Source organism: Siniperca chuatsi, linkage group LG16, assembly GCF_020085105.1.
Source record: "Siniperca chuatsi isolate FFG_IHB_CAS linkage group LG16, ASM2008510v1, whole genome shotgun sequence".
NCBI classification, from domain to species: Eukaryota; Metazoa; Chordata; class Actinopteri; order Centrarchiformes; family Sinipercidae; genus Siniperca; species Siniperca chuatsi.
In genome coordinates this window covers 27,955,467-27,972,257 of record NC_058057.1, presented here as the reverse complement: position 1 = coordinate 27,972,257, position 16,791 = coordinate 27,955,467, and the positions used below count along the sequence as shown (strand labels likewise).

The window sequence follows — 16,791 nt, the reverse complement described above, 5'->3', positions numbered from 1 at the left end:
GGAAGTGACGCCATAACCAAGCGCGCGTAGCGGCTAAGCTGCGCTGAACGTCTCTGGCTGAAGTACCGTTAGCTATGAATTAAGTTGTATTTGTGAAAGATTTGTCAGGTTTATCAGAGTAAACATGGCAGCTAAACGTAAATCCGACGTGACGGTTCCCGCGGAGGAAAGTGACCAACTGCTCATCCGCCCGCTGTGAGTTTAAACACAACTTTTATCTGACTTCTACCAGCTAGCCTCCGTGTTTGCTGCTCTCACACCAAACTCTATTCACAAATAGCCTTATTTAGTACATCTTTTTTATCAACAAAGGCAAAACCATTGCTAAGTTTGAGCTTTTTAAGACTTTTAACGAATCATCAGAGGCAAGCCATCATTTCGGCATAGACCAAATGTACCAAACATCACTTTAAGGTTTTTAACTTATAGAACAAACTGCGGGTATCCGTCTGATGATTACTTTAAATCTGGTGCTTCTGGCTGGATTCTATAAAATCAGAGTTGATCATGTAATTGATTGGCTGAAATTAAATAACCCATTTGGCATGTTTTTGCCTTTGCTAATGTACAAAGTGTTTTTTTAAAATTGCTTGTTTTTTGAATAGAGTTTGGCTTTACGTTCTTCGGGGGTTACAGTGTCTCTGGGGCAGAAATGCGTTTATTATTATTATTATTTGTTCTGATGGGTTGGTTAGCCGAGTTTAGTTAGTTAATGTTAGTTGGGGAGGAGTTGTAGCTTTAAGATTTAAACCTTAAGCATCTGGATGATGGTGTCACTGTGTGTCTGTGTCCAGGGGAGCAGGACAAGAGGTGGGACGATCCTGCATCATCCTGGAGTTCAAGGGACGAAAGATTATGGTACGTTTCGTCACATCAGCTGTAAGCTTTGAAATCTGCAGAGCAGAGTCAGCTCAGTGTGTAAAGACGTGTGTGTGTGTGTGTGTGTGTTGTGGTTTAGTTGGACTGTGGGATCCATCCTGGTCTGGACGGAATGGACGCTCTGCCGTACATCGACCTGATCGATCCGGCTGAAATCGACCTGCTGCTCATCAGCCAGTGAGTTCAGAAAGCTCATTTATCATCACAGCAACCGGAGAACAAACACACACACACACACACACACACATATATATATATTCTGGATCTTTGAGCCTGATATTGATATGTTGGATGATATTTGGTTGTTGAAGATACGTAGCGAGCAGGACATTTTGCAGTGTGCGACACATTTTGTAACTTTCTGAAACAGATGATGTCACTCTGTAGTCCAAAGTAATGACTACAAAGGAAACTGTAATTAAAAAGTAACAAAATGAGTTACGTTTTTTTTTATTAGATCGGTGAAAAACCTTTTGAGCACAGCCGCACACAGACGAATGAAAATGAAAAATCACTTCAGAAAAGTTCAAATGTTAACTGGCAGTATGATGATGATGATGATGATGATGATGATAAACGTGCCCTCCCTCGCAGCTTCCACCTGGACCACTGTGGAGCTCTGCCCTGGTTCCTGCAGAAGACCAGCTTCAAAGGACGCACCTTCATGACTCACGCCACCAAGGCCATCTACCGCTGGCTGCTGTCCGACTACGTCAAAGTCAGGTAGGACTGCGTCAAGGTCAGGTAGGACTGCGTCACGGTCAGGTAGGACTGCGTCACGGTCAGGTAGGACTGCGTCAAAGTGAGGTAGGACTGCGTCACGGTCAGGTAGGACTGCGTCAAAGTGAGGTAGGACTGCGTCACGGTCAGGTAGGACTGCGTCAAAGTGAGGTAGGACCGCGTCAAGGTCAGGTAGGACTGCGTCAAGGTCAGGTAGGACTGCGTCACGGTCAGGTAGGACTGCGTCACGGTCAGGTAGGACTGCGTCAAGGTCAGGTAGGACTGAGTCAAAGTCAGGTAGACCTACGTCAAGGTCAGGTAGGACTGCGTCAAGGTCAGGTAGAACTGCGTCAAAGTCAGGTAGGACTGCGTCAAAGTCAGGTAGGACTGCGTCAAGGTGAGGTAGGACTGCGTCAAGGTCAGGTAGGACTGCGTCAAGGTCAGGTAGGACTGCGTCACGGTCAGGTAGGACTGCGTCAAGGTCAGGTAGGACTGCGTCAAAGTCAGGTAGGACTGCGTCACGGTCAGGTAGGACTGCGTCAAGGTCAGGTAGGACTGCGTCAAAGTCAGGTAGACCTACGTCAAGGTCAGGTAGGACTGCGTCAAGGTCAGGTAGGACTGCGTCACGGTCAGGTAGGACTGCGTCAAGGTGAGGTAGGACTGCGTCAAAGTCAGGTAGGACTGCGTCAAAGTCAGGTAGGACTGCGTCAAGGTCAGGTAGGACTGCGTCAAAGTCAGGTAGGACTGCATTAAGGTCAGGTAGGACTGCGTCAAGGTCAGGTAGGACTGCGTCAAAGTGAGGTAGGACTGCGTCAAAGTCAGGTAGGACTGCGTCACGGTCAGGTAGGACTGCGTCACGGTGAGGTAGGACTGCGTCAAGGTCAGGTAGGACTGCGTCAAAGTGAGGTAGGACTGCGTCGAGGTGAGGTAGGACTGCGTCAAAGTGAGGTAGGACTGCGTCGAGGTGAGGTAGGACTGCGTCAAAGTCAGGTAGGACTGCGTCACGGTGAGGTAGGACTGCGTCAAGGTGAGGTAGGACTGCGTCACAGTCCGGTAGGACTCTCAAACTAGAGTGGCTTGGACTCACCGGGACAGTATTTGATGTTTAATGGTTTAGTGTTTCTCTGTGCACATGGCGTGCGTTAATGCTGCTGTGATGTATACTTGTGTCGTGAAGCGGATCTGTGATGTTTGTTGCAGTAACATCTCAGCAGACGACATGTTGTACACCGAGACGGACCTGGAGGAGAGCATGGAGAAGATCGAGACCATCAACTTCCACGAGGTGAAGGAAGTGGCCGGCATCAAGTTCTGGTGTTACCACGCCGGTCACGTCCTCGGAGCCGCCATGTTCATGATCGAGATCGCCGGAGTCAAGGTCTGTCCAAACCAAGAAGTCCACCCTGTCTGATCTGCTTCCTTCCTCCTCTCTCACATTTCATTTTACTCCTTCAGAGTATCTCACATCACCGTGTTTTCTTTTAGAGCTTCGGTTTGTGGACAGTCGTCCCTCATTAATGAAACGCTCGGACGCACAGATTTTATATTAACTAAAAATCTGTGACACAACACAGATTCTCATTATGGTTTGTGGCGCGTTCCAGATCACGAAACTACAAATATAACACAAACTAGCGTAGACACTGACGCCACTACAGACTGACTACAGTTCCAAACTGTGGGGGACGTAAACAGGAAGTATAATGTTGCCATGGAGGCAGGGAGTTACACTGTGAGCTACAGCTTCCTGTTTTTTTAGCCTCTATACATGTGGTCAAACTGTCCCGTTAGAGCAGCCGAACCAGCAGTCAGCAGCTCCTGTCTGCAGTGGACCCGTGGACGGACAGACAGCTGTCTCTGGATCACTGTGAGACTGAAGGAAACTTAGAAACAGCAGGATTCTCAGGCAGGTTCTGCAGCGGCTTTCTTCTCTGGCGTCTCAGTGGATTCATGAGGTTTATTCTGGACGGACGTCAGAGACGATGACGTCCTCTGGACGTGCGAGTCGCGCTGAGTGTTTCATGAGTGAGATTTGACTCTGGAGTATTTTCTATCACAGTGTTTCCAACCGTTTTTATCACATTTGTTCCAGTGTGATAAAAACCAGCCTGGTCATGTGTTGGAGCTGCTTGCATGATGCACCGTCACTACTTTGATCTCACTTGAATAACTTTTCAGAGCTGAAACAATTAGTCGATTCATTGACGAGTCGATTGAAAGAAAAGTTATTTAATTAATAAACGGTTTTGATAAATTGATTCATTTATCAATCGGGACGTTTCTCTGGTGTCAGTTTCCACATTTTATGCTCTGCCGTATCATCATAAAGCAAATATCTGTAAAAACGACCAGCGGTCTAAAACCCAGACAGCACAATTAAGCGATTAATTACGATAGTAATCGAGATTAATGTTGCCAATAAGAGTAATTTATCCGAACATTTAGCGCCTGAGAACTGATGGATGTGTATTTTAAGGAGTGTGAAGGCGAGTTTACTCTGATTATATTAAAAGCTCCTTGCTCCTGATTAACTAAAGGAAAAACTAATAATTCCTAATCGTCATATTGTTATTAACCCTTTTTTTCACCCTGTCTCGCCGCCATAAAGCCACTGATCAATATTCACGATCATCCGCTGGGCTGACTGCCTTTTATTTATTTATTTATTGTTACTCTGGTATATTCTGCAGTTACATCACTATGACTACTACAGCGCAGTATTATCGAAATCACGATACGGCAGAGTGCGAAATCCAAATCGCAGGAGCTGCAAGTTTCTGATGAAGCTCAGATGTGACGGACAGCTTTCTGACGAAGAGCTGCGGAGACGCCGGCCGGCACATCTGGTTCTCCAGACGCAAGACCGCGTTTGTTTGGCACGGACCAACAAACGCCACGTCGTCGGGATTTTAACAGTTTGTTTCAGTGAAAATGAAAACGGCGATGCAAAAATGAATCATTCCCATTAATCGTGAATCCTAATCGTTATATCCATCAAAATAATCGCAATAGTTTAATCAAAAGGCTATAGGGAGGAAAAGTAAGGAAAGACCGGGTGAGGACGGGCTGCGACGGGGCTCAGATGTGCAAAAATAGTAATTAATATCCAACATATTAAAGATTATAGTCTTCTTCTTCTCCTCTCGGCTGTTCCCTGTCAGGGGTCGCCACAGCGAATCACGTGCCTCCATCTAACCCTGTCCTCTGCGTCCTCTTCACTCGCACCAGTTAGCTTCATGTCCTCTCTCACTACATCCGTAAACCTCCTCTCTGGTCTTCCTCTAGACCTCCTGCCTGGCAGCTCCAGCCTCAGCATCCTTCTACCAATATATTCACAGTCTCTCCTCTGAACACGTCCAAACCACCTCGATCTGGCCTCTCTGACTTTATCTCCGAAACATCTAACATGAGCTGTCCCTCTGATGTCCTCGTTCCTGATCCTGTCCGTCCTCGTCCCTCCCAAAGAGAACCTCAGCATCCTAAGCTCTGCTGCCTCCAGCTCTGCCTCTTGTCTTTTCTTCAGCGCCGCTGTCTCTAAGCTGTCCAACATCGCTGGTCTCACCGCCGTCTCCAACACCTTTCCTTTCATTCCTGCTGAATATAAAAGATTATAGCACCTTTTTTTTATAGGAGTTCCCCGTCGTGATGTTTCACTGTGGTCACCTGTGCTAATCGTGTGTGTGTGTGTGTGTGTGTGTGTGTGTGTGTGTGTGTGTGTGTGTGTGTGTAGTTGTTGTACACAGGAGATTTCTCTCGTCAGGAGGACCGACATCTGATGGCGGCAGAGATCCCCAGCGTCAAACCGGACATCCTCATCACTGTGAGTGCAGCTGCAGAGACTCATTTAGATTCAGGCGTTATTTAAGCGCTGAGTGACCGAAGCTCGTCTCCGTCTGTCCGTCTGTCTGTCAGGAGTCCACCTACGGGACTCACATCCACGAGAAGCGAGAGGAGAGGGAGGCTCGTTTCTGTAACACCGTCCATGACATCGTGAACAGGGAGGGCCGCTGTCTGATCCCCGTCTTCGCTCTGGGACGAGCCCAGGAGCTGCTGCTCATCCTGGGTGAGATGACCCGGCACCGTCTGTCCTCGTGAGAACGTCTGAGCACCGTCCCGGTTCAAAGTCCACATTTAGACAGGAAGTGTTTTAAGCTCCACCCAAGTATCCCAGCATGCATTTCACGTCGACCATCAGCGGTGGTAAAGGACACAAGTTTCGTTCTTGTGTCACCGAATGAAGTTAAAAATAGCCGAAATACTGTCTACTGTAAAATTAGCTCTGATGTTTTTAGATATGCGAGGAGCATTTAGCTGTGTGAGAGCTTTCAGTCAGCGTCCATGGTCATCCTGGGGAGAACGGTCTGATCCCAGCAGTCTCTTGGCTCTGCTGGCTCTGACGTCTCCGTAGAGTTTTCAAACAGTTCAGATCAGCTTTGATCTCGGAGTCGAAATCGAATGTTTCTTGCTGCCAGATGGAAATTTAAACATCTGCAAGAGTGATATGAATGAAAGCTCTGGAACGAGCTACTAAATGGACCTTGAGTGTCTGTTTTCAAAGCCAAGAATGAACTTTCAATCTCAAATTTTTGTTTGCTCCAATTAAATTATTCTTTATTATTATTGTTAATTAATTAATTATAATAAACAAATATACTTCCATACCGGCATCACCTTCACCCAATCTTAAAATCCTGTATGTTTATTTATATATATATATATATATATATATATATATATATATATATATATATATAGTATATATTATACTGTGTATATATATATATATATATATATATACACACACACACACACACACACACACACACACTGTACTCTGTGTGTGTGTGTGTTTAAATAAGACGAGTACTGGCAGAACCACCCGGAGCTGCACGACATCCCCATCTACTACGCCTCGTCTCTGGCCAGGAAGTGCATGGCCGTCTACCAGACCTACATCAACGCCATGAACGACAAGATCCGCAAGGCCATCAACATCAACAACCCCTTCGTCTTCAAGCACATCAGCAACCTCAAGGTCAGTGAGCGCGCTCAGTAGGCTGTCGCATCGCTGGGTAGTCGCAGGTTCGACCCCCGGCAGTTGTTTTCTACTCCTGTTTCCCGTCGCCGTGTGTTTCAGAGCATGGACCACTTCGACGACATCGGCCCCAGCGTGGTGATGGCGTCCCCCGGCATGATGCAGAGCGGTCTGTCCAGAGAGCTGTTCGAGAGCTGGTGCACCGACAAGAGGAACGGAGTCATCATCGCTGGATACTGTGTGGAGGGGACGCTCGCCAAGGTGGGTTTCCTGTTTCCCAGCATGCTTCAGTTCCAGAGTGTTTCACACAGAACAAAGTAAAAGAACAGAGAGACTTAAGTAAGCAAGTTTCTCCAGTGAGCTGATTTCACGTAAACAAGAATCCTGGTTTCTGTAATCTGGATTTCTCCTGGCGGACGCTGATTTCTCGGCCACGTTTACACGTAACCGGGTTTCTAATTGCTGTTTATAAGTGAGCATGTGCAGGACAAAAGACTGCAGACGGAGAGACGAACGGTGGCGACGGGGGCGTTTTTGGACGCGAGGGGTCGCACCGCTTCCCAGCACATTGGACGCTTGATAGGCGAGCCGCTAGATGTTACCATAGATGATTGACAGGCGCTCTCACTCCCTGAAACACAACAGGAAACGCTTCCTGGCTGCACCCGATTGGACGAACGCTTTCACTCGTGGGCTGTCTGCTCCCGGGTTTCAAACCGCACCAACGTGGCGGCTCGTTTGGAAACTTCCTCTTATATTACAAAAGTAGTTCACCGAAACGTGTTTCTCAAAACGTTTGAGGCGAGAAAGAAGTCGTGCAGTCTGCCTTCATTTTACATCGACAACGGTTAGTTTAGATGTTTTTTCGGGAGTTTTCCGGAGGCGGCGAGTCGCGCTGGGCGCCCCTGATTTGCATAAAGGAGCCTAGATTCAACTTGATGCGAATGAGGAGCGTCCTACGTGACGCCCCGTCTCTCGAAACGCACTGCGGCGCTACCAGAATGCATTGCAGGGCTTTCTACATAGACAATGAATGGAAAGCGTGGAAATGACGGCTCCCGTGGACACGTACCGACAACAGCTGGATGAAAGGAGAGATCATTACAATGTAGTAATTAGTTAAGTAGTTAAATTCAAACTCATTCACACTTCATGTGCCGTCAGTCCACGTAACAAAACAGGAAGTTCCTGGTTGTGTAAAGAAAACGTGCGTACTGTATATCATCATCATATCCTTTAAACTCTCAAATATCAGTTCGGTATTGGCCTCAAAAATCCTGTATCGTTCAGGCTATAACAGATAAGCAAGTAAAGTAAAAAATGATTTGTGTCTGTATGTAGAGTAGTTAAATTTCAGGGATCCTTGCTAGAAATGTTTAAGCGTTTGATCAACTTTTTTGCTCTCTGTTGTCAGGAGGCCTCCATTTACAAAATAGTCAGCCACACTTACACAAACGGTCTCTAAATCAGAGGGTCGGACCTTTCAAACACTCGGAGATCGTTTCAAAATTCAGTGTAACGGGAGAAAAATGCCACGTGGCATTACAGTGGTGTAATGTAACGTTTGTGTTTCAGCACATCATGACGGAGCCGGATGAGATCGCCACCATGTCCGGTCAGAAGCTTCCTCTGAAGATGTCCGTGGACTACATCTCCTTCTCTGCTCACACCGACTACCAGCAGACCAGCGAGTTCATCAGAGCGCTCAAACCTCCTCACGTGGTAATCACATGACCCAAACGCACACACACACACACACACAGTGTGTCAGGTGGGCTCAAAGCTGCACTAACTGATGTTTTTGTCCACCTGGTCGCAGCAGAAACAAGCAGTGAACGCAACATTAACGTATCTTCACCTGTTAAGTTCAACTTGTGATCGACCAGCAGCTTATTTCTGCCTCCAGCAGCTACAGAGTCACATGACGCTTCATCAGGAGGCGTGTCAGAGTCACATGACGCTTCATCAGGAGGCGTGTCTGTGTCTCCTGATGGACGTCGGTCCGGTCTTCTCTCCGTCAGCTCTGTGTTTGGTCTCCAGCAGCTGCTGAGGGAAACATCTGGCTCTTTAGCAGCTAGATGCTCCGCTATGTTCAGCAGCTGCTCTCTGACTGCGTCTGGCTGCTGTTTGCTGCTCAGCAGGAAGCGTTCAGAGGCTTTTTACAGCTTCTTCTTCTCTGAAAGCGACGCTCTGAGAGCTGAGAGCGAACCAGAGCAGCGACCGATAAACAACGAGCTCTATGAAGCCAGTATTAGTGATGCAGCTGTTGCTAGGATACACTCTGTTATTGACTACCGAGTTCTGTTCTTCAGATCAGAAAATAACACAGTTAATGTTGTTAACATTAGCATGTTAGCACGCTAACAGTATTGCAGACATACTAAAGGTTACATGCAAATATTAACATGTCGATACGCTAACTACGAGCGTGTTCACATTAGCATTGAGCTCCATAAATCTCTCTAAATAAAGAAAAGTGTGTTAATCAGTTTGATTTTGCGTCTTCAGATTCTGGTCCACGGCGAGCAGAACGAGATGGCCCGTCTGAAAGCAGCTCTGATCCGCGAGTACGAAGACAACGACGAGGTCGACATCGAAGTCCACAACCCGCGAAACACCGAGGCCGTCACGCTGAACTTCAGAGGAGAGAAACTGGCAAAGGTTCGTCTGATTCCTCCGAATACTGAAACTCTGTCAGATCAGTTTTATAGTTCGTTTGCTTCTCTGCGATGAGGTTTTCATCTGTCAGCAGCTGAGTGTGTTGTTCAGCCCATGGATGTGTTATAGAGCTGGATACCCAAAGATGGCGCCTATTCATTCCAATGAGGATTCAAATCGACTCGAGGAAAGCTTTACAAATATAAATGGCGGCCTTTGGGGAAAATGCTGTTTTTTCGTTGCAATACCGCGAGTGGCCACTGGAAAAAAATTGGCTGCAAGGCTGAGCGGCGGCGCCGTATCCATCCCATATTATCATTATTATATTGTTGTTGTTATTATTGTTGTTATTATTATTATTATCATTGTTATTATTATACAGCCTTGTTAACTCCCAGCATGCTCTGCTGCAGGTGATGGGCTCTCTGACTGACAGGAAGTGTGTTCAGGGTCAGAGGGTCTCCGGGATCCTCATCAAAAGAAACTTCAACTATCACATCGTGACGCCCTCCGACCTCTCCAGTCAGTAACGCCGTGTGTGTGTGTGTGTGTGTACTTGTATGTCTATCTTTGTGAGGACCGAGTTTTTAAACACCATAATGTGGACATTTCTACATTGTGAGGACAGTTTGGGTTCAGGCTTGGTTTTAAGGTTTAGGTTTAGGTTAGGGAGAGGGGCTAGGACATTAAGTTTCTCCAACAAGGGTCCTTTCAAGTTTCTGCAGTAAAGACATCAGGAAACACTTTCCACTTATTTCTACTCGTCATGTAAAAACCCGATTCATCTGAAACTCCTGCACACTGCAGAGTATCTCTAACAGACACTGTAGATTTGCATCGAAGCTTTGTTTAATCCGCATAATTACATACAGCGCACTGCGTTTCGCACGGACGATTATTACTGTCGCACAACGCGCTGACGCTGTGTGATCAGAGACGTTCAGAGCGTCTCTGGTGTGATCTGACAAAGAGGAGGAAGAGAGAAAACAGCGCAGAGAAGAGACAGGAAGTGTCCACGAAAACTCTGCACAGTGCGTCTGTTGTAAAGCCGAACCAGCCGACCACAACGGCATCTCAGCAGAAAGCGTAACGTTACAGTCTCTGCATCTGCTGGTGACGAATGTAGGCTGCGTTCACTATGGCTGTATGTAACGGCTAGTTAGCAACGTAATTCAATGTGGTGGCTAGTAATCAGAATCAGAAATACTTTATTGATCCCCGAAGGGAAACTCTTTGTTCCAGCAGCTCGCCTTTACGTCAGTGCACACAGGAGGAAGTACTAGCAAACAATATGATACACTATAAACACTATAAAACAGGTCAGAAAATAAATGAAGTACCAGGTGGGTTTACCGGTTGATGATGATAATACAGTATAATAATACAATGTAATAATATAAGTAATAAGCAGTGGTGCATGTACTGTCGAGTTAAGTGTAGCTTATTGAGATTATTAAGATATTGCACAGCAGTAATGGAGGTAAATAATATTAATGTCAATAAATAGGAAAAACTAACATAGGAAAACTAAATATTGCACAGGAGTATTAAACACAGAATATTGCACAATATCTCAAGTATTGCAGAGATGTTAATGATCAATGTCCAGTTTAGTGACTTCGGGTCATACAGACTGACACTTAGAGGGAGGAGTTAAAGAGTTTGATGGCCACAGGCAGGAATGACTTCCTGTGGCGCTCTGTGGTGCATTGTGGGGGGATGAGTCTTCCGCTGAAGGTGCTCCTTTGTTTGACCAGCACGTCATGGAGCGGGTGGGAGACGCTGTCCAAGATGGCGTGTAGTTTACCCAGCATCCTCCTCTCTGACACCACCGCCAGAGAGTCCAGCTCCACCCCACAATGCCACCGCCTTACGGATCAGTTTGTTGTCTGAGGCGTCTGCCCTCAGCCTGCTGCCCTCAGCCCGCTGCCCTCAGCCTGCTACCCTCAGCCTGCTGCCCCAGCATGCAACAGCATACAGGATAGCACCGGCCACCACAGACTCATAGAACATCCTCAGCATCGTCCGACAGATGTTGAAGGACCTCAGCCTCCTCAGGAAACAGAGGCGGCTCTGGCCCTTCCTGTAAACAGCCTGAGTGTTCCTGGTCCAGTCCAGTCCAGTTTATTGTCCAGTTTATGACGTTCCTAAGTTAGCTTCAGTTTTGTTCAAGTTATTAACCACAGAAAATAAAATGCAGCTGTCAGTCTGTGAAAGCCTGAGCTTAATTCATGTTATTTATTATTATGACAGTCGCAGTTCCTGTCTGCTCGTTTCTGCCTAAAGTCAGAATATTGAATCTGAATTCATTTTTTTGTAATTTAATGATACATTTTTTACTGATACTTTTAACAAATTTAAATGTAAATGAAATCGCTGATTGAGCGTGAAAGCTCTACTACCTAAGGTCTACTCACTAGCTTTTTCTGGAGTTTTCAGCTGCATCTAATGGTCTTTCTCAGCAGATGGAGTTTCATCAAAACTAACTGATGTTAAGATTTGAACCAATTAATTAACTGATTGTGATTAACCACAGAGTGAGCGTGTTATTACTCTAGTTTGACACTTCAGATTACGCATCTTTTTGTTTTGCTGCGTCACCGAACACATCCTTGCGTGTTGTGTTCAGGTGCTGTGGTTTTCCTCATCGTTTGGTGACTGTGTTGTTGTCGTCTCTTTGTTCAGACTACACAGATCTGTGTATGAGCACAGTGACGCAGACTCAGGCCATCCCGTACACCGGACCCATCTCCCTGCTGGTCAGCCAGCTACGCAGCCTCGCAGGTGGGTCAACAACACCGACTGCTCACAGCTCACCTGAACGCACCTCAAACCTCACATCACGCTGTTTATTCTGAGTTACTGGTTCCTTACTGGAGGAGAACAGTTTTCAAACCAGTTAACTCCAAAATGTTCCTGATGATAAAAAGTTTTTCTTCGTATTTACTTACTTGTTTGTATTCTTCCTGTTTTCATGTATCCAAGTTTGTCATCTGTAAAATTTAAAAACAAAAAAAATAAGAATATAAACTATTTACTCAAGTACTGTACTTAAGTACAATTTTAGGGTACTTTACTATTAAAGTATTTCTATTATATTTAATAATAGTTTCTTTATACTTTTACTCTACTACATTTCAGAGGGAAACACTGTACTTTTTACTCCACACTTTGTTACACAATTAAAGTTGTTATTATTATTATTACTAATTATTTTGCAAATTGTTTTTTTTCATGTAATATGATCAACTTCTAAAATAAGAGTGCAAAAATCTCCTTACCAAGTTATTTTAGTTTGGAAAACAAGACTTTAAGAACTCTTTACAACCAGTTTTCAGTGTAAATCTAGTTGTTAAAGTTAAAGTTTAATTTTTCATAATTCTGGTGCAGCAACAAGAATTATTTCTTCTTGTTTAAAATGTTTCCAGAGATGACTGTGTGTAGCTTGAAACAAATTGATTTAAATTAAAAACTTGTTTTGAGAAAACAAGGACTCAGTTATCACCGACCTGTGGGAGGTATCATCAAAAGTGCCGTTTACTTTTACTTTGACACTTTAAGTACATTTTGCTTATAATACTATAATACTGAAGATGTGGTGTTTAGACTTTTATGTTTTATGATGTGAATACTTTTTCCACTACGTTCAAGTTTAGTTTACTGTCATCTGCATAGAAACCATCAGGAATCTACATTTAGTATCTATTCTAGCGCAGAAACACTCTCGCTTTAAAAGGCTACAGGATATAAACGTGTCCTTCCTGTAAATCGGACCTTTAAAGTTGATCTCCTGCGATGTTTATTTTGTTCGTGTGCGTTTTCAGGAGACGTGGAGCAGGTGGAGGATGCGAAGAAGATCACCGTCAGGATCTTTAAGAGCATCACTCTGGTTCATGAGGCCGGCATGGTGCTGCTGGAGGTCAGAGACGCAAACTCTGTCAAACCTGTCAAATGTCTGTAACGGAAGTGGTGACGGGGCAATAAAACCCTCCACAACAAGTTTCTAAATTCAGTCAGACATTAGACATTTCACTCTCTGTACATAAATCAAGTTAATGAAAGTTTTTCCTTTGTTGCTGCAAACGTCTGTCAATCTTTCTATTCTAGCACATATGCGCATATTATTATATTATTACACAATCTGTGTTTTTGAAATCATGTTTGTCTACTAATCAATTATTATATAATTAAATGTCTTAATAAGGTATTTGTCATTATGTTTCTAGTAACAAGACTGCAGCCACGCTAGCAGCTCTGTGCTTTGAGCTAAAAGCTAACATGCTGATGTTTAGCAGGTTTAATGTTTAACCATCGTAGTTTAGCGTGTTAGCATGCTAACATTAGCTAGTTAGCAGTAGACACAGAGTGCAGCTGAGGCTGATGGGAACCCCATCAGCTGCTGAGATGCTTCAGTGTGGACCGAAGTGGAGGACGGACCACGCGCTGCTAGCTCGGCTATAAACAAGTGATGAACAAAGTAAACTGTGTTTTTAACTTCAAGTTTAAAAGTAACTGAGATTTTTTTTTTTTTTTTTTGTCCTCAGTGGACCGCCAACCCGCTCAACGACATGTACGCTGATGCCGTCACTACGGTGGTCCTGGAGGTCCAATCCAACCCCAACGCCCAGAAATGTCAGTAAACACAACAACCTGCTGTTTTTAAAGACTCTGATCAACAGACTGACTCTTTAATGTTTGACGTTTGTTTCAGTTCTTGAAGGCAAGAGAGAAACGTTTGACATGGAGGTGTTTGTAGAGAGACTGGAGCTCATGCTGCAGTAAGTACAGTTCACACACCTGGTGGACGTTTGTTTTACTCTGCCTGCAGTGCCAGCCGGGTGGAGTCTGACTAACAACCAGCAAAGAGTTTTAGCTTACGTTAAAGTCAGTACAGTGTCTTTTTTTAAAATCTGTTACCTGATGCTTCCTGAAGCCCCACCCGTCTGGCACTCCACACACCATAATACAAACAAACCCTTTGTAAGAGTGATTTAAAACCGCAGTCTCTGACTTTACATTAGCAGATCCTAATGTTGTTAGTTTTTAGTTTATTATATATCAATTTATTCTCAAAAAATGTCAAGTTTCTTTGGACTTGGTTCTCTTTTAAAAACTAGTAAAGTTTACTCAACTGCCACCATGATTTCATATCATTCACAGCTTTTTGTTAAAATACATCGAATCGAGAAACAAATGAAGAAGAAGGAAGCGTCTGCAGAGATTTCAAAATAAGAGCTTATCACAGTGGTTATTGTATGAGCAGATGTGGAGGTGACTGATTCTCAGTCTGTGACAGGAACAAACCGACCAACACTGTTAATGTTGTCTGTGTTGCAGCGACATGTTTGGAGACGACTGCGTTGACTTCAAAGACGGTAAAAACCTGAGCGTAACGGTGGACGGAGTCACCGCGTTCATCGACCCAGAAACCAGAGTGAGTACAACGTCTGAACAGAGTGAGACGTCCTGTTTGTATCTTCTGTCTCTTAAAGCTCCAGCGTGGATCATTCAGGAGCAGCCGGCGGCAGAAATATAATATTTATTAGTACGTTTTCATTTGTGTTTAATCACCTGAAAATAAGAATCGCTGTGTTTTCGTTACCTTAGAATCAGCCCTTTATATCTGCAGAGGGAGCGGGTCCCCTTCCATGGAGGCCGCCATGTTGCACCGCCATGTTTCTACAGGAGCCCAGAACAGACAAACCAAACACTGGCAGGGGCGTTAGCGTTTTTCGTTAAATTTCGCGGCCACCGTAGTTTCTCCTACACCTTTGGAAGGGGAGGGCGAGGCGAGCGGTGTTCAAATGGCTGCAAACAGCAATTTCACCACTAGAGGCCGCTAAACCCTCCATGCTGGACCTTTAAGTCGTCCGCTTGGTATAACTACAGACACACCAGCGCCCCCATGAGGCTGAAATGTTCATCACACGCCCGAAAACAAAACTGTTGCATTGAAGAAACATGACGAGACAACTTTGCTGTTCTGAGATCTTTATTTTGTCCTGAAGGTGGCGCCAGAGAAAACGTTATGTTGTTACCTAAATCAGAAGGGTTTGTCCTCTGTACGGTGGCCTTCGTAGGACATCCTACAGTTGGCAGGTTAACAACTATTGGATGTTAAAGGAAAAGTCTGGTGTTCTATATTTTTCTTATCATCAAATGTCACGTGTAGACCCAAACCAACATGTCGGTCCGTCTCTCAGTGCCGTCTCACTTCCTGTCTGCGGCTCTCAGCTGTGAGCTCATTGGTTCCTGCTGAAGATCTTTAAAAACACAGATCTGTAGTTTCCTGTTTAAAAAGGCTCAGTAGTTTCCTCAAACAGCTGCTCGCTGTAGTTTTTATCAGACCAACAGGAGGAAACAGAGCATCTGTTGGGGACTATTTCCAGCGGCGGATGAATCCACATGTGGTGCTGTAGTGAGCGTTTGGGGCAGCAGGACGGTGTGTGTGGGGCGGAGGCAGAATAAACTACAGTGTGTGTGTCTCTAAAGGTGTTTTAACTGACGTAATGCCCTTTACCTGTGCGCTGACCTCTGACCTCTGTCTCGTCCTCCAGTCGGTGGCGTGTGCAGAGGACGAGACTCTGAGGGAGATGGTGGAGGTCGCTGTCCACCGGCTCTACGACGCCCTCAGCCCCACCTGTGACGTCACCAGCAGGGGGCGGCGGTCACCTGTCGGCGACACCTGTCCTCAGTGATGCAGTTTTAATCTGTCCTCAGGGAGCTGAAGGTGGACTGACGAGGACAGTTTGATGTGAAACACGCTAACAAAGACAAACTCTTTGTTTAAAACCGATTCCAAAGGAATCCGCTTCAGGAGACGGACCGGCGGTCCGGTGGTTTTTCTACTTGTTTTTGTGATTCGTCTATAAAACGGACGTCATGTTAAAATAATTTCTTCACGAGGAAAATAAACGTTTGTCCAGTCAGAGTTTTAGTGGATTTCTGAATCTAATTTGAGGAGTGAAGTTTTATTTTGTTGGTGTTTCTGTGTTTAAAAACGAATCCTGATTTTAATCAGAGATCAATACAAACCACGGAGCTACGCAACTAATGATCATTTTCATTATCGATTAATCTGACTGTTATTTTTTCAATTGTTTCAGCATCAAAGTTCATTCCTGACCTTTGGAAATAGTAGTTTGACAAAACTAGCTTTTTTTTCCCCGGAGCTTTCAACCGAATCACAAGTAACGAAATGAAATCATAACAGATCAAATAAAATAAAAGATGATAAAGTAAAACCACGTAATCATAAAAACATTAAATCCGAAATCATTACAGGTACTGAGCTCAAACTCTGTCCACTGATCAACTGTGTGATATGGTTGAAAGCTCTGGAAAACTAGCAAGATTATTTTCAACGTGATTAAGAGCTCAGTGAGGCTGTACTGAGCTAAACGCTAACACGCTAATGTTCAGCAGGTATTATAACGTTTCACCATCTTAGTTTAGTGTGTTAGCATGCTAACGTTAGCTAATTAGCTGTAAGTAATGCC

General features: G+C 44.8%; 1 protein-coding gene across 2 annotated transcripts; it reads left to right on the top strand.

The window, feature by feature from the left end:
* On the top strand, positions 1-16,223 carry cpsf3 (cleavage and polyadenylation specific factor 3). 2 transcript variants are annotated; one of them, XM_044168157.1, is made up of 18 exons: positions 1-195; positions 795-858; positions 959-1,056; positions 1,474-1,602; positions 2,800-2,977; positions 5,330-5,419; positions 5,512-5,662; positions 6,459-6,634; positions 6,737-6,895; positions 8,210-8,356; positions 9,143-9,295; positions 9,706-9,814; positions 11,978-12,076; positions 13,117-13,211; positions 13,837-13,924; positions 14,004-14,070; positions 14,630-14,726; positions 15,850-16,223. In XM_044168157.1, exons 1-18 carry the CDS (start codon positions 125-127, stop codon positions 15,988-15,990), a joined length of 2,112 nt encoding a protein of 703 aa, XP_044024092.1. In that variant the 5' UTR covers positions 1-124; the 3' UTR covers positions 15,991-16,223. The 2 variants fall into 2 exon arrangements, with proteins under 2 accessions (XP_044024092.1, XP_044024093.1); XM_044168158.1 differs by lacking the exons at positions 1-195; positions 795-858; positions 959-1,056; positions 1,474-1,602 and adding an exon at positions 2,416-2,421.
* The last annotated feature ends 568 nt before the right edge of the window (positions 16,224-16,791 follow it).